This window comes from Ursus americanus, chromosome 16 (assembly GCF_024610735.1).
Source record: "Ursus americanus isolate L20-20 chromosome 16, mUrsAme1.1.p, whole genome shotgun sequence".
Taxonomy (NCBI): Eukaryota; Metazoa; Chordata; class Mammalia; order Carnivora; family Ursidae; genus Ursus; species Ursus americanus.
The window spans coordinates 55,821,956-55,841,329 of record NC_142142.1 but is presented as its reverse complement, the minus strand read 5'-3'; the positions used below and the strand labels follow the sequence as shown (position 1 = coordinate 55,841,329).

The 19,374-nt window shown below is 38.8% G+C and overlaps 1 protein-coding gene across 2 annotated transcripts in view; it reads left to right on the top strand.

Moving 5' to 3' along the window:
• Positions 1 to 19,374, top strand: part of SIK2 (salt inducible kinase 2) — a 133,044-nt gene that overhangs the window by 74,063 nt on the left and 39,607 nt on the right. For both annotated transcript variants that reach the window (XM_087868453.1, XM_045797746.2), the window contains exon 4: positions 17,462 to 17,623. In XM_087868453.1, coding sequence (XP_087724579.1) covers positions 17,462 to 17,623 — 162 coding nt within the window. The remainder of the gene's footprint in view (positions 1 to 17,461; positions 17,624 to 19,374) is intronic.

Here is a 19,374-nt window from a genome sequence, read left to right as displayed (position 1 = left end):
TGACTCATTTATCAGTCCAGTCATACTCATTACTCAGAAATAATTCATAACAGACTTTGAGGTCCCGTAGAGATGATAAAAATAGGTGGGATGAAAATACCTATTTAGGGAATTGTCTGGAATGTTGAATGCCATCAGATGACATCATCATCTGATAGTATTAAATATGGCTCTGGGCACTTTTCTAGGCTATTCAGTTGACATAATTTTTTTAATTACTGCCTAAAACACAGTTGTGGGACAGTTAATGAAATGTTACTGCATATATTGAAATCAGTAAGAGAACCTAGCTATTGTTCTGAAATGATACTAAGAGTTTATGAAGTTTCAGACAGTATCTCATTTTATGTCTGGAAGCCAGTATTGCCTCATGACATCTTTCTATTATTGTCTTGAAGGGCTGATTAAAGTTTTTGTTATTAACCTTATTTTCTCATATGTATTATGAATTTGTTTGCATTAGGGACTGAACTTTATTTCCTCGTGGCTTGCACAGCAGCTGTCAATCAGGGCCATTCCCGTAGCAGTGCTTAATTTTTTTGTTTGAATTTTTGTTTAATGGAACTTATAGCTTATTAACATAGAGCTCACAGTTTCAGATTATTTTTAAGTGCTTTTAAAATGTAAATTAGATCAGGTCTCTCACCTTCTGAAAACCATTCAGTGGTTTCCCAGTATTTTAAACTAGGCTCCCTCCTAAGGCTTCTCAGTTCTTGCTGAGTTTGACTTCACTTCTTCCATTTCATCATAGGCCCTCCCCTCTCCTGCTCTTTGTGCTTTAGCCTCCTTGGTGTCCTTTTGGCTTCATGGATGTGCTACAGCTATTCCCTGAATGCTCTTCTCCCCCATTTGAAATAATACCTTCTCGTAAAGGCCTCTCCAGATCACCCTGTCTAAAGTGGGCTCCCCCAGATACTTTCCAGCTGATCACCCTATTACCCTGGCATTTATTATACTGTGTAGTTATTATTTTTATGTTGTCTCCTCCACCCAAATAGAAGTTTCAAGAGGACAAAAGGTTGAACATAGTGGCTGACCCAAAAAAGTGACTCAAGTATTTGTTGAATGAATGACTAAAAAGAGGTCTCTTAGACTTTTAACTTAAAATAACTTTTTAACACTCTTCTTTAATTTGATTCCATGAGGGAGAAAGCATTGTGCTTTGATACTGACCTGAAGCGAGTCAGTACAATTGAGGGTCCAGGTGGTTGTATGCTACTGTGCTCATTAGTCTTTTCTATTAATTTTATTGACTCATAGCTGAGGGGTGTGTGTGTGTATGTGTTTAAAGATCTATACACATATACAGAAAGTAAACCAAAAACCATGTTCTTTGTACATGTTTATTTTTTACAAGCCTTCTTGCTTGATTTGTCCTATTAAATATTTCAAAATTGGAAATGCATATTTTGTGTTGTAACTACTAGACTCTTATTAGACACTGCAGACAGTATGTTTTCATGCACAGGATAAAGAAATTGCTGTGTGTGGACAGAAGCCAGCCAGTAGGATAAATGTGGAAATACAAGCTTTTTAGAAGATTCTTTGCCATTAAATTAGAATTCATGTGTGGAGCAGTTTAAAGTGGAGTCTTTTCACAAAAAACAAAACTTGGGGTTTATTACTAAGAAATCAGAATAGTCCAAGGCTTAAATAATTTGCCCAAGGTCATACAGCAGTAAGAAGTAAACAGCATTCAAAATCAGGCTTCTCTGACTCCAGAACTTATTTCTACTATATTTTGAAATCTCCCTAGGTCCAAAAAAATCAGAAATGTATTTTATTTATGTCTTATTAAAAGATATAAAAAAATTAAGTCTTCTATTTGATATCCATTCATTTCACCAATATTGCGACCTATTGACTTCTTTGTGGGGGTTATAAATAATTTTTAAAAAGTGTGATATATTTGCTTTTAATTGTTGCTAAAAATTTTAAAACTTTATGTAACTAAAAACTCATCTTCTCAGAAGACTGTGGTTTGTTTCATTATGTCCACTAGGCTTGAAGAATTGGTTCAGAATCTAACAGATGCAAATAGTCTAATGTAGGGAAATTGCTGAAAGCACAATTAAATTGCCAGAGTATATACCACATGCAACAATTTCCTTTTGGTCAAACACACAATTTGTGATGATTACATATTTACAAAAACAAACAGGAAAAAGCAAAGTCTATGAAAGATGAAAAATCTATAGTTTCATGTTCCATTCATAAGTTGTCTCCAGGTTAAAAGTTTAATGTAATTTAATATTATAAGATCTATTGTAATATTTAAAATTAAGGGGCGCCTGGGTGGCACAGCGGTTAGGCGTCTGCCTTCGGCTCAGGGCATGATCCCGGCGTTATGGGATCGAGCCCCACATCAGGCTCCTCCGCTATGAGCCTGCTTCTTCCTCTCCCACTCCCCCTGCTTGTGTCCCCTCTCTCGCTAGCTGTCTCTTTCTCTGTCAAATAAATAAATAAATGAAATCTTAAAAAAATAAAAATAAAATAAAATTAAGATAGCCCATTCCATCCTAATTCAAAACAGATCATATGCCTAATCCATTTCCTGTTAGTGGTTGCAGTGTAAGGTGGTACACCTACGAATGTGCTAAAAACCTCTTCAGGTTTTTATTTAATGTGCCTTCCTTTCTTAGTTATATTTTATCTAAGAGTTATCAGTTAGAACCAACACAACCTAAGTTGACAAAGATCAGAGTCCTGATCTCCAGTAAGATAGAGTTTTATCTTACAGTGACATTTTGTACCGGTTAGAGGAAAGAGATTTTAAAGTTGAGTAAAGATTTGAATATGGGGATTGAAAATAATGGGTCTTCAGAATATTTTGAAGAAAACAAAAGAACCAATTCCCATTGTCTCTTTGGAGCCTCAAGGTTCATAGTGGTCATATTCCTAAAAACATGATTTCTCTTCAAATTTGGTAATTAAATGTGAATTCTTCACAGATTTATGGGTTAGAGACCTCTGACCAGGATTTAATTGTCTGAGGTAGGTTGTTTCTTTCCAGGCTAGTTAAGCAAAAAAATACTAAATTGATACCAGCCTTTTACTTCCAAATTACAAATTGGTGAAATTACAAATTAAGTCCTTTTAATGTAACATTAAGTATTTAATTGCATTTCTTTTTAATCTTTTGGGCTATTACTCAGCTCCAGCTTTAAGGGGTGTTAATAATTTCTGACTGAAGAATTTTAAGTTTAAAATTGAAAGACTGAAAGATTCTGACATCCCCAAACCTTAAGAAAATACAACTGGCTGGGTTTATTCACTTTGATAAGATGCTGGGAAAGCTGCATCCCTGGAGGAAGAGATGGGATGCCACTCCGGTGGTGGTGGAGGTGGTGGTGGTTCTGGTGGTTGTTACAGTGACTTAGAAGGTGGTAATGAACTTCATGAAAAGAAAAGATGAGCTCAGTCTTGATGTCACTGCAGCAGTAGAAAGAAAATCTGTGTGGGTACACAGCTGGGTAATTGTTGAAAGGTCAAATGTGCCTGGCTAATCTGGAGGTTATTTTTATAAAAAATTCTAATCGATGAATGAAATTCCCCAAGGCAGAGTTCTGAACCTTGATTAAATGCAAGATTTTATAGACCTCCCCCCTTGAAATTGCATACAAAATTTTGTGTGTGTGTTTGTATGTAAGTATAATTTTCATTAGCTTCTCAATGGAACCTGTGACCAGAAGGTCCCAGGCCAGAGTGTTAAACAGATCTTTGCTGGAGTGACTAAAGAGGCACCCTGAGACTGGCACTAAAGGAGAAGAGTATGAAAGGGAACTAACATTATCCAGCTAAGAATGAAGCAGATCAAAGGTGATCCACAAGAAGGTGATAATTTAGATTAATTCTGTGAGGAAAGGCATATAGAAAAAGAAAGGCAAAGGGCCAGAATTAGACTGTGGTAGTTTTATGTGATTAGAAGAGAAAGTTCAGTTAGTGAAAGAAATGGAGAAAAACTATAAACAGAGAATCAATAGGGAGAGATGTTTTATTTTGGAAACCAGTTAAGTATAAAATATAATTGAAAGGTCGTAAAAGATGAGAACTGAGGAAAGGTAGTTGGCTTCAGCCTAGAGAAGTTGCTGGTGACTTTAAAGCAATGTCAGTGGAATGTGAAACATAAAAATCATATAAGGGGGCATGTGAGTAGCTCAATTGGTTGAGCGTCTACCTTTGGCTCAGGCCATGATCCTAGGGTTCTGGGATTGAGCCCTGCATTGGGCTCCCTGCTCAGTGGGGAGTCTGCTTCTCCCTCTCCCTCTCCCCCTGCTCGTACTTGCTCTCTCTCATTCTCTCAAAGTCTTCAAAAAAAATAATAATAATAATAAGGGGCTTTTGAGTAGTTAGTAGTTGGGAAAGAAAAGTAGCCTGAGTCAACCCCGAATAGTAGCAGTCATAGTTGAAATAGCAGCTAACATTATTGAGCACTTGTATGTGTCAGAAACCATGAAGAGGGTTTTTCTCTTTTTTAAATTGCTTTTTCCATTAATCTTCACATAACCTTGTGAGGTGTTTTTATTATTATTATTCCCATTTTTGGGTTAGCAAATGGAGGTTAGCATGGAGGAGCAGTTAAGTAATTTGCTCAAGGTCACATGATCAACAACTGTGAAGACAGAATTTGAACCCAGGCAGCCCGACTCCTGAGCCTTCATTCTTAACCCTGTGCTATTAAATACTAGAAGTATCTGCAATGATGTGAAAGGAATATGGAAGACTTCTATGTACTGCTATAAAATGAAAAAGAGAAAGGATAAATGTTTTTGTATAAGAAGTGGGGAGAATATAATTATACATAATTTCACATATCAAATGAAACAAAGGGTAAATAAAAATTAATAAGAAGTTACCTGTAGGCAGAGGAAGGGAACAGGGATAAAAAGCAAGACTTCTTGGATTATATTTTGTTGCATAGTTTTAATTTTGGCATCATTTTAAACATCAGGTAAGTGTTTTACATATTCAAAAAATAAACCCACTCAGGAGAAATATACCACAGATAGCTTTTCAGATAACTTTAGAACAATAGAATTTAGCTTTGCATTCTTATTTTTTTGCACTGTGCATTCTTTTTTTTAATAATAATTTTTTATTATGTTAGTCACCATACAGTACATCCCTAGTTTTTGATGTAAAGTTCCATGATTCATTACTTGCGTATAACACCCAGTGCACCATGCAATACGTGCCCTCCTTAATACCCATCACTAGCCTATCCCATTCCCCCACCCCCATCCCCTCTGAAGCCTTCAGTTTGTTTCCCAGAGTCCATAGACTCTCATGGTTCATTCCCCCTTCTGTTTACCCCCCCTTTCTTCTTCCTTTCTTCTCCTACCGATCTTCCTACTTCTTATGTTCCATAAATGAGTGAAACCATATGATAATTCTCTTTCTCTGCTTGACTTATTTCGCTTAGCATTATCTCCTCCAGCCCTGTCCATTTTGCAGCAAATGTTGAGAAATCGTTCTTTTTGATGGCTGAGTAATATTCCATTGTATATATGGACCACATCTTCTTAATCCAGTCATCTGTTGAAGGGCATCTTGGCTCCTTCCACGATTTAGCTATTGTGGACAATGCTGCTATGAACATTGGGGTGCATATGGCCCTTCTCTTCACTACGTCTGTATCTTTGAGGTAAATACCCAGTAGTGCAATGGCTGGATCATAGGGTAGCTCAATTTTTAACTTTTTAAAGGACCTCCATACTGTTTTCCAAAGTGGCTGTACCAACTTGCATTCTCACCAACAGTGTAAGAGGGATCCCCTTTCTCTACATCCTCTCCAACATTTGTTGTTTCCTGCCTTGTCAATTTTTGCCATTCTAACTGGCATAAGGTGGTATCTTGGTGTGGTTTTGACATGAATGTCTGTGATGGCTAAGGATTTTGAACATTTCTTCATGTGTCTGTTAACCATTTGTATGTCTTCATTGGAAAAGTGTTCATATCATCTGCCCATTTTATGATTTGATTGTTTCTCGTGTATTGAGTTTGAGAAGTTCTTTGTAGATCTTGGATACCAGTCTTTTATCTGTAGTGTCATTTGCAAATATCTTCTCCCATTCCGTGGGCTGCCTCTTAGTTTTTTTAACTGTTTCCTTGGCTGTGCAGAAGCTTTTTATCTTGATGAAGTCCCACAAGTTCATTTTTTCTTTTGTTTCTCTTGCCTTTGGAGATGTGTCATGAAAAAAGTTGCTGTGACCGATGTCAAAGAGGTTGCTGCCTATGTTCTCCTCTAGGATTTTGATGGATTCCTGTCTCACATCAAGGTCTTTCATCCATTTGGAGTTTATCTTTGTGTATGGTGTGAGAGAGTGGTCAAGTTTCATTCTTTTACATGTAGCTGTCCAGTTTTCCCAGCACCATTTATTGAAGAGACTGTCTTTTTTCCACTGGGTGTTTTTTCCTGCTTTGTCAAAGATTAGTTGCCCAGAGAGCCGAGGGTCCATTTCTGGGTTCTCTGTTCTGTTCCATTGATCTATGTGTCTGTTTTTGTGCCAGTACCATGCTGTCTTTCTGATCACAGCTTTGTAGTATAGCTTGAAATCCGGCAACGTGATGCCCCCAGCTTTGTTTTTCCTTTTCAACAATTCCTTGGCAATTTGGAACCAGAAAAGGTTCCACACAAATTTAAGGGCTGTTTGTTCCAGTTCTTTGAAAAATGTCATTGGTATTTTGATCGGGATGGCATTGAAAGTGTAGATTGCTCTGGGTAGCATGGACATTTTTACTATGTTTATTCTTCCGATCCATGAGCATGGAATATTTTTCCATCTTTTTGTGTCTTCTTCAATGTCTTTCAAGAGTGATCTGTAGTTTCTAGAATACAGATCCTTTACGTCTCCGATTAAGATATGTCCGAGATAACATATGATTTTTGGTGCTATTGTAAATGGAATCGATTCCCTAATTTCTCTTTCTTCAGTCTCATTGTTCATGTATAGAAATGCGACTGATTTCTGAGCATTCATTTTGTATCCCGCCACATTACTGAATTGCTGTATGACTTCTAGTAGTTTGGGGGTGGAGTCTTTTGGGTTTTCCATTTAGGGTATCATGTCATCTGCGAAGAGAGACAGTTTGACTTCTTCTTTGCTGATTTAGATACCTTTTATCCCTTTTTGTTGTCTGATTGCTGTTGCAAGGACTTCTGGTACTGTGTTGAATAATAATGGCGAGAGTGGGGATCCTTGTCGTGTTCCTCATCTTAAGGGAAAGTCTCTCAGCTTTTCCCCATTGAGAATGATATTCGCTGTAGGCTTTTCATAGATGGTTTTTATGAAATTGAGGAATGTACCCTCTATCCCTACACCTGAAAGGTTTTAATCAGGAAAGGATGCTGTATTTTGACAAATGCTTTTTCTGCATCAATTGAGGGGATCATATTGTTCTTGACTCTTTTCTTGTTGATATAATCTATCACACTAATCAATTTGCGAATGTTGAACCAGCCTTGCATCCCAGGGATGAATCCCACTTGGTCATGATGGATAATCCTTTTAATGTACTGTTGGATCCTATTAGCTAGGATCTTGTTGAGAATTTTGGCATCCATATTCATCAGGGAAATCGGTCTGATTTCTCCTTTTTGATGGGGTCTTTGCCTGGTTTGGGGATCAAGGTAATACTGGCCTCATAGAATGAGTTTGGTAGTTTTCCTTCTATTTTTTGAAATAGCTTGAAGAGAATAGGTATTATTTCTTCTTTGAATGTTTGGTAGAATTCCCCGGGGAATCCATCAGGCCCTGGGGTCTTGTTTTTTGGGAGGTTTTTGATCACTGCTTCAATCTCTTCATAATTAATTGCCCTGTTTAAAAAGTCAATTTCTTCCTGTTTCAGACTTGGTAGTTTATAGGTTTCCAGAAAGGCATCCATTTCTTCCAGGTTGTTTAATTTATTGGCATAAAGCTGTTGATAAAAGTTTCTAATGATCCTTCCTATTTCATTGGTGTTGGTTGTGACTTCTCCCCTTTCATTCATAATTTTATTAATTTGGGTCCTTTCTCTATTCTTTTGAATAAGTCTGGCCAGTGGCTTATCGATCTTATTTATTCTTTCAAAGAACCAGCTTCTAGTTTTGTTGATCTGCTCTACCCTGCTCCTGGTTTCTAATTCATTGATCTCTTCTCTAATCTTGATCAGCTGCCTTCTCGTGCATGGGTTGGGCCTGTTCTTCTGTTCCTGCTCCAGCTTCTTGAGGTGAGAATATAAAAACTGCATTTTAGATTTTTCTATTCTTTTGAGTGAGGCTTGGATGGCTATGTATTTTCCCCTTAGGACCGCCTTTGCAGTGTCCCATAGGTTTTGGACCATTGTGTTTTCATTCTCGTTGGTCTCCATAAATTGTTTAAATTGATTTTTATTATTTTTTTTTAAGATTTTATTTATTTATGTGACAGAGAGACAGCCAGCGAGAGAGGGAACAGAGCAGGCGAGTGAGAGAGAAAGAAGCAGGCTCCCAGCAGAGGAGCCCGATGTGGGACTCGATCCCGGAACGCCGGGATCACGCCCTGAGCCGAAGGCAGACGCTTTAACGACTGCACTACCCAGGCGCCCCTAAATTGATTTTTAATTTCCTGGTTTACCCAATTATTCTTGAGCACGATGGTTCTTAGTTTCCAAGTGTTTGTGTTTCTTCCAAATTTTTCATTGTGATTGAGTTCCAATTTCAAAGCATTGTGGTCTGAGAATATGCAGGGAATAATTTCAGTCTTTTGGTATAGGTTGAGACCTGTTTTGTGACCCAGTATATGGTCTATTCTGGAGAACGTTCCATGTGCATTCGAAAAGAATGAGTATTCTGTTGTTCTGGGGTGTAGTGTTCTCTATATATCTATGAGGTCCATCTGGTTCTAGTATGTCATTCAAAGCTCTTGTTTCTTTGTTGATTTTCTGCTTAGTTGATCTGTCTATTGCTGAGAGTGGAGTGTTGAAGTCCCCTACTATTAACATATTTTTATCTATATGTTTCTTTATTCTGGTTAAGAGTTGGCTTGTGTATCTTGCTGCTCCCCTGTTGGGGGCATAGATATTTATAATTGTCATATCCACATGTTGTATACATCCTTTAAGAATAATATAGTGTCCTTCTGTATCTCTAACTACAGTCTTTAGTTTAAAATCTAATCTGATATGAGAATTGCTACCCCAGCTTTCTTTTGAGGTCCATTGGCATGAAAAATGGTTCTCCATCCCTTCACTTTCAGTCTGGGTGTATCTTTAGGTTCAAGATGAGTCTCTTGTAGACAGCAAATGGATGGCTCATGTCTTTTTATCCAGTCTGCAACCCTGTGGTGTTTTATGGGCGCATTTAGGCCATTCACATTGAGAGTGATTATTGAGAGGTATGATTTTGATGATGTCATGTTGCCTGTAAAGTCTTTGTTTCTATAGATTGTAAATTTCTCTTCTGTATCACTCTTGGGGCCTTTATACTTTTATAGAACCCCCCCCTTTAATATCTCCTGTAGGGCTGGCTTTGTGGTTACGAATTTGGTCAGTTTCTGCCGATCCTGGAAGGTCCTTATCTCTCCATCAATTCTGAATGACAGCCTTGCTGGATAAAGGATCCTTGGCTGCATGTTTTTCTCAGATAGAGCTTTAAAAATATCCTGCCAACCCTTCCTCTCATTCCAGGTCTGTGTAGACAGGTCTGACGTTATTCTGGTATTTTTACCTCTGTACGTGAGAAATTTCTTCGCCCTGGCCGCTTTCAAAACTGTATCCTTGGATCTAATATTTGCAAATTGCACTATGACGTGACATGGCGTAGGTTTGTCGTGGTTGACCTTGGGAGGGGTCCTCTCTGCTTCTTGGACACGAATGCTTGTTTCCTTTGCTGGATTAGGAAAGTTTTCAGCTACAATTCGTTCAAATATCTCTTCTAGACCTCTCTCTTTCTCCACCCCCTTGGGGATGGCGATGATTCTGACATTGGAACATTTCATTGAGTCAGTAATCTCCCGTAATCTACATTCTTGAGATTGAATTTTTTTGAGCCAAGTTTCTGTTTTAACTTTCTCTTCTACCATCCCATCTTCCAATTTACTAATTCGTTCTTCTGCCTCATTTACCCTGGCCGTCAGAGCACCTAGTTTTGACTGCATTTGATTCATAGTATTTTTAATTTCTGCCAGATTCGCTCTCATTTCCATCCTTAGAGATTCTATATTCTCGTTAATATTTTCGTTAATATTTTTTTCAAGTCTACACATCATCCTGACCATTGTTACTCTGAACTCCATTTCTGATAATTTGGTTATATCCATATCCATCAGTTCTGTGGCAAAGGCCACAGACTCATTATCTTTTCTTTGCTGGTGGGGATTTCTCCTTCTCGTCATTCTGATGAGGAGAGGTTGCGGGGTTGCCCAGAGCCCAAATTATTGACCAGGACCCAGGCAGTGTGCACTTGTTTTATAAGGACTTTAGGGATGTGGGCTTCTTGATTTTTCAGCCTGCCTTCTGGGGGAGGGGCCTGCCATGCTGATATTCAGGCAACCCTGTTTGGGTAGAGTCTCCCTATCCCCTGTGAGGGGGGATGGGGATGAGCACAATGTGAGCTGGTATTTCTGGGCTTTTGTTTTCTGGCGGCTTTCCCTGGTGGTTTTCTGTGGCTCTTCTGAGAGTTAGAGCAGCAGTGGCCGAATCTTAGCCTCTGTCTCAGAACAGAGAGATCGCAGTCTGCTCTCCACTGAGCTCTCTTGGCCTCTTTAACTCTGTTTCTGTTGGTGCTGCCAAAAACCCTGCAGCATCCGGGGTTGTGCACCCCACAGCCGGTGTCCTGGCCCTCACTTCCAGGGCCCGTATGTCTCTGTCCTTTGTGTGGTCTAACACCGCCAGCCACGCAGTTCCCACGCTCGCTCCCGAGCTCTCTGTTTCAGTGTGGTTCGCGCACTCCAGAGCGCTGGTTTTCAGTCTGGTCGTGCTTGTTCCCGGGCTCCTGGTCTCAGTCTGCTCTCTCGCGGGTGCCGGTCCGGTCCTCGAGTCCAGCCTGCTCCCCAGTGCAGGTGGCTACTGCTTCCCGGCACCAGAGCTCAGCGGCTCCCTCCCCCTTCCATTTATCTTCCGATATCTGTGCATGGATTCACAGCTCCCCTCTTCTTACCTCAATACTCAGCTCTGGAGATGTTCATTTGTGGAGATCCAGATGTATCTTCCTCCATCTCAGGCTGATTCCATGGATTTTCAGGATGGTCTGGTACATATCCAGCTTGACTCGGGACCAGCTGAAAAAGGGGACGCATACTCCTCCACCATCTTTTCCCTCCCCAGGCTGTACTGTGCATTCTTAGGTTGGTATAATCTCAAGATTAAAAAGAACTGCAGAGAGGGGCGCATGGGTGGCTCAGTCATTAAGCGTCTGCCTTCGGCTCAGGGCGTGATCCCAGGGTCCTGGGATCGAGCCCCACATCGGGCTCCATGCTCCACTGGGAGACTGCTTCTTCCTCTCCCATTCCCCCTGCTTGTGTTCCCTCTCTCGCTGGCTGTCTCTCTCTCTGCAAAATAAATAAATAAAATCTTAAAAAAAAAAACTGCAAAGAAATTTTAACTTTTAAACTTCATCCAGTAATTTTATTGTTAGTAGTAATATTAGTATAGGTATTTTGACATTACGTCATGTATATTATGGGATAAGTAATTTATGTTAATATTAAGAACTAGAATCTTTTATGTAAGAAGAAAAGAAATATATATGTAAAAATCAAAGAAAAGTAATTCCTGTAATGGTCAATTTGAAATGGAGTGAAGTCATTACTTTTTTTTTTCTATTTAAAAGGATTTATTTCCCAGCTCTGTCTTTGAAAAGTCTTAGAAGTAATATCAACCCCGCCATAAAAAGCACCCTGAGCACCCAGATACCATTCCCCAGTAAAGAGAACCAAGGCTTCTTGGAGAAATGACTGAGTCTAAGTTTGGGGCAGGCAGTGTTCAAGTTATGCATGAGACATTTTTATTGTGCCGGAAAGCAACAAAGGCATTGAATATTTCTGTATTTATAAAACAAAAACTTATAACGGGTTCTCACTAGTCAAAGATGGAAAATTTTAAGCCTCAAAAAGAATAATGACTGTAATTAATTGAAAGAAATTGAGTGTATAAGAATCCATGCACCCATTATGATACTTAAGAGAATCATCAAATAGTAGAAGAATTAAAAAATAAACATACAATTCTTAATAGTTATCATTGGAGGTAGCCAGTGTGCCAACCCTTTACTCTGAAAATCGGTTTAACTTAAGGAGGAAGAGTTGAGCACTCATCCTTCTTGACCTATTTTAGTTAGAGTTCAGGATAACTGAATAGCCCTAATTGACAACAGAAGAATTTCATCTAATAGATGTGACAGGAATAAAATAATTAGGAAGCCACAGTTTTGCAACCCCTAATGAAGTAACTGGTTCAGGTTCAACCACCAGTGAATGCTAAAATTAGTTCTGTGGTTATCCAAGTACAGCCCCTGTTCCAGTATCTTAAGCATCACCTGGATGCTTATAAAAAAATACATAAATTCTTGGGCCCTTTCCAGCACCTGCTGTGTCAGAGACTCTAGAGAGATGTCCCAGCAATCTGTTTTAACAAGCCCTCTAAGGGTTCTGATGTACACTGGAGCTTAAGAACCATGTTAGGAAAAAGAGATGAGAATATTTAATTGAAGGATCAAGCTCTCACCCCACAACTCAATGACCAACCTCAGTACTCCTAGAAGCAGGAGAACCAGATGTTTTATTCCTCCAAGTAGATGTACCTGTGACATATTCTTGCCACCCACCAAAAAAATTAAACTTGAATCTATTCTATTCTTTATACTTGAATTCCAAATTATTGGAAATACAGGAGATAAGAGAATAAGTTAACCGATATCATGAGTAAGTAAAAGACAAATCCAGAATGGAGGATGACTGACCTAGTTTCTTCAGCAAGTCAGTAGCATAGGAAAGGGGGAGGGAGGAAAACTGTTCCAGAAGAAAAGGATTCCGAAGACAAAATAAGCAAATACAGAGTGTACATCTTGGGGCACCTGGGTGGCTCAGTCAGTTAAATATCCGACTCTTGGTTTCGGTTCAGGTCCTCATCTCAGGGTTGTAAGATCGAGCCCCGTGTCGGGCTCTGTGCTGGGTGTGGAGCCTGCCTAAGATTCTCTCTCTCCCTCTCCCTCTGCCCCTCCCCAGCTCTCTCTCTCTTAAAAAAAAAAAAGTACATCTTGTTTGGATCCTGATTCCAGTAAGCCAACTGAGGAGACTTGAACACAGACTGTGAATTAGATGATGTTAAGAAATTGTTAATTTTGTTAGGTGTGGTGATGGTATTATGGTTATGTAAGAAGGTGTTATATATATATATATATTTTAAGATACATAGAAGTAGGGTGAAAAAAAATGCCAACATTCGCTTTAGGTACTACAGGAAAAAGATATATGAAGCAATATGGCAAAATGTTAACAACTCTTAAATCTGGGGAATTCATTATACTATTTACTCTCATGTATGTTTGAAATTTTCATAATAAAAAATAGAAAAATTTAAAAGATACCTACAAAAATTTTTACTAGGATATATTTATTCCTGTGCTAGCCATTATCATGGTGTCTTGTAATTGCCTATTGTCTATACTAGTATTTCTCAAATTATCAGTATTGAAAGAACAATTTTTTAAATTGTCCAGTTTGTCACAGACCATGATTTTTGTAAAATACAATAAAAATCAATTACCATAAAAACAAAATGGGAGGACAGGACATACAAAATATAACCTTAAAAAATTTTGTTATTAAAGTCAACAAAATTACATTTCACTTACCACTTTCACTTGCAAGCAATTTTTTAAATGTACCCATCAAAAATACACATACAGGCAATTAGTATGAAGAACTGCTGTTACACTCAAGTTTGTTCTGTAACCATAATTATTAAGTTTTTCATGTGAAACACGAATGTTCTTTTTGCATGTTCCCTTGAGGACCTTGTGTATTAACTTGAGTGAGGATTGAGAACAGTGCCCCTCATAGAGGATGAGAAAGTATACCTAAACCAATGTTATTTCAGCCTCAGTTACTTCTGTTCCTGGTTTCTCAGCAGATGGTGCAGTTTTCAGGGATGCCCACACTGCAGAAATCATATAGAATGAGGAAGGTTCACGTCAGGGGTGAACAACATACCAACCTCTCTAAACAGGCACTGTCTTAATCTCTGGAACGTGGATGTTGTCATTTTTCTCACAGTGTGTTATATATTGTTATGTGATTCTGGCTTTACATGGTGATTTTAGGTTCAGGCATACCATTCCCCCCCCCCACCCCGCCCCAGACAGTACCTTTCCTGCCAGGCTTCAAAGCTTTTCTGCCCCCTTGGCTAGGGTGGTATTAATTTGGACTGATTGCTTCAAAAAACAGTCTGTACTCTAGATTCTCTTGTGCTTCCTAGGACTCATTTTGTAAGCGACAGTTTGTTGTTGTTGTTTTCCTCCATATACTTATATTTGTTCACATTGGATCTGTTAGGTTTCTCTGTGTTGCCAGAATCACAAAAATTTTTCCCATTAACTCACATTGACTCAGCATTTTCTTATTTTTTTTCTTTTTTTTATAAAGATTTTATTTATTTGTAGACAGAGAGCGAGCTCTCAAGCAGGGGGAGCAGCAGGCAGAGGGAGAAGCAGGCTTCCCGCTGAGCAAGGAGCCAGATTCAGGACTCGATATCAGGGTCCTGGGATCGTGCATAACCTGAGCTGAAGGCAGACGCTTAACTGAGCCACCCAGGTGTCCCTGACTCAGCAGTTTCAACAGAAAGAAATTTTGTCTCTTTGGAGAAGTCATTTATTTGTCTATGAAAAAATTGTCTCTTCAGAACTACAGCTTAAGTGGCATTTGGTGTGGAATTTCTGCAAAGATAATGCTAACTAGCCAAAAGATAATCCTGTACAGAAAACACATTGCATTTCCCTGAGTAAGTTATATTTGCCCACGGGGCCAACCCTTTGTTATGGATTTCCCTGTTCATCCAGTATAGAATTGAGGCTCTGGTTTACTCTTATGAACAGAAAGTACATTGTTTACTTGATAGTTAACTTAGACATAGGCACTCTGATGACAGTTTGGACATTTTGACTGAAAATTCTATATATTCTTAAATGAATTTTTTTTTCCTGTAGAGTTCTGAGTGGCTATTATGTGTGCTTTGTCAAGGCAGAAGGAAGATGTGGGGAGCTGATCATCTCAATTTGTGATCATAGCAGATGAGGAAACATACACAAGATGTCATACTTAATTTTTTTTGAGTATAGTTGACCTACAATGTTACATTAGTTAAAAGTGTACAATTTAGTGATTTGACAAGTCTATACATTATGCTGTGTTCTCCACAAGTGTACTACTATCTGTCCCATTACATCCCTGTTACAGTATCATTGACTGTATTCCTTATGCTCTGCTGTTTATTCCTGTGACTTGCTCTTTCAGCCTGTATCTCCCTCTCCCCTTCACTCATTCTGCCCAACCCCACACCCTCATCCCCTCTGGCAACCATCAGTCTGTTCGTTGTATTTATAGGTCTGATTCTGCCTTTTTTTTTTTTTTTCTATAGCTGATGTCAGAGAAATTACTGCCTGTGCTCATTTCTAGGATTTTGTGGTCCTAGACACATTTAGGTCTGTCTGCTTACATTTAAAGTCTCTAACATGTATAGTACTAATATTCTACATTTTATAATGGTTGATGATACCATCCATGATCAGACCTTAAGTAAGTATTTAATAAAAACTGCCTCTTATGTTTTGTACAAAGTCCTAAAGCAGTGTGGGGAGTACAAAGAAAATGATATGGCCCCTATCTTTAGAGAGCTTAAGTGAAGGTACCTTATTTTCTACCACAGGGTGTTAGAAGTAGGTGTGTGTGTGTGTGTGTGTGTGTGTGTGTGTGTGTGTACCCAAACACGTACGCACTTTGAGATACTATGAGCTATATGCAGGTAACTACAGTGTGAGCCAATGTGTTGTCGGTGATAAGGAATTCAGAGTAGAGATTAGTTCTACTTGAAGTGATGAGGAACTGTTTAAGGGCAAGGTGGCATTTGAGCAGGGTTTGAAAGGATAGTTAGGATTTCAGCCGTCTAGTAAAGAAGCTTAATACAGTTTTTTTAAAAAGCAGTCAAAAGTTCCAGATCAGCCATTCACTTACCAGCTGTACAAATTCAGCCAGATTACATAATCCCTCTGATCTTCAGCTTCCTCATCTACAAAATGAAAATTAAAATAATAGTTATCATAGAGGGTTTTAGGAAGATTAAGAGGGATACAGTGTTACAAACATGCTTCTTAAACTGTAAAGTGCTGTACAAACGTTAATTTTGTAGTAAATAATGAGGATGTCATGAGCCAAAGCCATGGAATCTAAGTATCAGTAAACCACATAGCCCAGAACAGAAAATATTTGGAGATGACTGAATATTAACTCACCCATACAATTCCTAAGTTGGGAAAATAGTCCTAAATTTTAGAAAAGCCTTTCAAGATTTCTGCTGACCCTTCCCCCTCAAAAGATCATTTCAGAGGCCTTTTAGATGTTCAGGCAAAACTTGAATGAGCTATAATGTTTCATTTTATTGAGTTTATGAAAACATATGCAGAATTAATTTTCAGGTAAACTGCTTTAGTAGGGATTATAACATTGCACAAAGATAGCTAATGTATCCTGCAGAGTATATTTGCTTAGAGAATATGGCTATCATGTTTGATTTAGAGGACAAGTCTTGGGTAAATCAGAAGTACTCCACCAAACAAAACAGGGTGTGAATTATTTAGGCTGCTTCCAGGGATGACTGTATCTTATGTTACAGGTGGCTTCTATAATAACTGCAGGAAATAATTGTTTCAAAGAAAGATATCCTTTGTCTGATGGGATGTCAGAAAATGGATTTATGGGTTTGTTTGGGTTGTTTACATAAATTTTACTTTTTAAATGTGGTTAGGAAAAATAGTCGTAAACAGAAGAACAGAGGGAATGTTAGGCATATAAAACATTGTGAATTATACTGTGAATATTCCACTTGCTGTTGTCTGGTCTTGGGCTCTTTCCATTTATCTGGACTCCAGAAATATGATTGGAACTACTTTTCTCAAGGCAGGGAACTTGGAAAACAGCATGTTACTTGAACACTCACTCCTATTCATTTAAAGAGCTTTTGAATAGATGAAGGAGATTAAGAGTACACTTATCTTGATGAGCACTGAGTAATATATGGAATTGTTGAATCACTGTATTGTACACCTGAAACTAATCTGACACTGTATATAAACTACACTGGAATTACAATAGAATAAATAAAAAGATAGCTTTTTGAGGAGAAAAAATTCTGCCTACTAATAGTGGGGATTCTTTGTTGGTTGGTTGGTTTTGGTGAATAATCCTAAATTCTCTCTCTCTCTCTTTTTTTTTTTTTTTTTTTTTTTTTACAGACTACCTTGCTAATCACGGCCGGTTAAATGAGTCTGAGGCCAGGCGCAAATTCTGGCAAATCCTGTCTGCTGTTGATTATTGTCATGGACGGAAGATCGTGCACCGTGATCTCAAGGCTGAAAATCTCCTGCTGGATAGCAACATGAACATCAAGCTAGCAGGTAGCTGGGACGCAGCTGGCTCTAATGTGACCAGACGCGAGCCACTGTACTTGGTGTGTGTGCAGGCAGAGATTCAGGAACATCTCTGTCAGTGACATCAGGCTTTCTTAAAGCGTGTTTTACTCATAGTTCTAAGATTACTGACAAGTAAGACAAATAGGTTCATTATTGTACAGAGTGGCAGGACTGGGGTCTGATTTGTGGCCAGGTCCCTTGGTGTGCTCTGCTGGAGGACGTACGTTTGTCTGGGTGTGTGTCTGAGTTGGGGGACTGATAGCCAGACCAGAGGAGCAGCACAGATCCCTAGTGCTCTACCCTGCTCTCCTGGTTATGGATCATTGCTGCAGAGAGGTCACAGCCAAATAAAAGACAGTGATAGAAGTTGAACGCCTTGCTCTGGTATAATAAGGTTTTGAGTTATAACATGCAGGTTAAGGGTAGAGATTATTTTGTTAGTTTTTCTCCTACAGTTTTTACAATTGTAAAAAAAAAATTTGTAGTCCAAGTTTCTTTACCCATATGGTCAAAAATTCAATAAATACTAATGTGTTGGTACTGTGCTATGCTAGGTATACTGGGGATACAAATCCTCTGATTCTACAAGTCTAACGGGGAGATAAAAATAATTAAAATACAATGTGTTGCCCAAAATTGTCTGTATAAACTGCAGTAGGAATCTAGGTGAAGGAATAGCAGTCCACCTGAGAAGTCGTCAGGGAGGCTTCACAGAGAAGGAACTATTTGAACTTAGGCTTGAGGGATGAGTTAGAAGCTTGCCAGGAAGATAAACGGAAGTAGGATATTGCACACAGGCGAACTGTGTAAATACCACAGGTATAAGGGAAAGAGATTGAGATTGGTGTGGTGGGGAACTGTAGCTCAATATTGGTGAAATGTAAGGTCTGTAGACAAAGGGAATTGACACAGGAGGAGCAGACAGGCAAAGAGCAGAATATGAAGGGTCTTGAACGCCATGAAAAAGATTTCAGAGTTTATTCTGTTGCTAATAAGGAGTGCAACCTATTGAAAATTGTAGGGTGGGATGGGAGTGAAGGTGGGACTGGGCTACTATGATTAGATTTGCATGTTGGAAGGAGGTTTCTTTCTGGCAGCAGAGTGAAGATGGGTAGGAGGTGTGGGTAAGACTGAAGACAGGAAGGTTAATAAGGAATCTAAGCCAGTAGTCCAATTAAGAAAATGTGGGTCTGGGCTAGAGTAGCAGCAGCAGAGGTTGTAGGTGTGGGAGGGAGATTTATTTCAGTTAGGATATTGAAGAAGATAAGGAGCTTGAAGCAAAAGCTTAGCAAAGTTGCAAGTGGCGGTGTTTTGTTCTAGGATTGTTAAAGAGGAACAGAGGGGCATCCAGATGAGAGGAGCTGACGGAGACATTATTTGCTGACCAGCTAGGTTGGATACTCATTGGACTCTTAAGCTTAGGGGCAAAAAAACAGCCTTGGTTTGCTGCACTGTGGTATAAAATAGAAGGTAAAAGCCTCTGATTTGTGCATGTAACTGGTTTATTTCTGTGCCGCTTCCATTAGTTTTTGCCTTGGGCTTTTGAGGGAGAGCAAATAATTAATTTTTACTTACTTTACTTTAACTTTTACTTTAACTTTAATAATTTTAAATGCCAATGTTACATATGGTTCAGGGAGGTAATGGATTTTCCATTCTGCAAGCTATGACTTTTTTTTCAAATGGGATTGCCTGAATAAGACAGTTTTTTAAGTTAATCTGTTTCATTCCCGTTA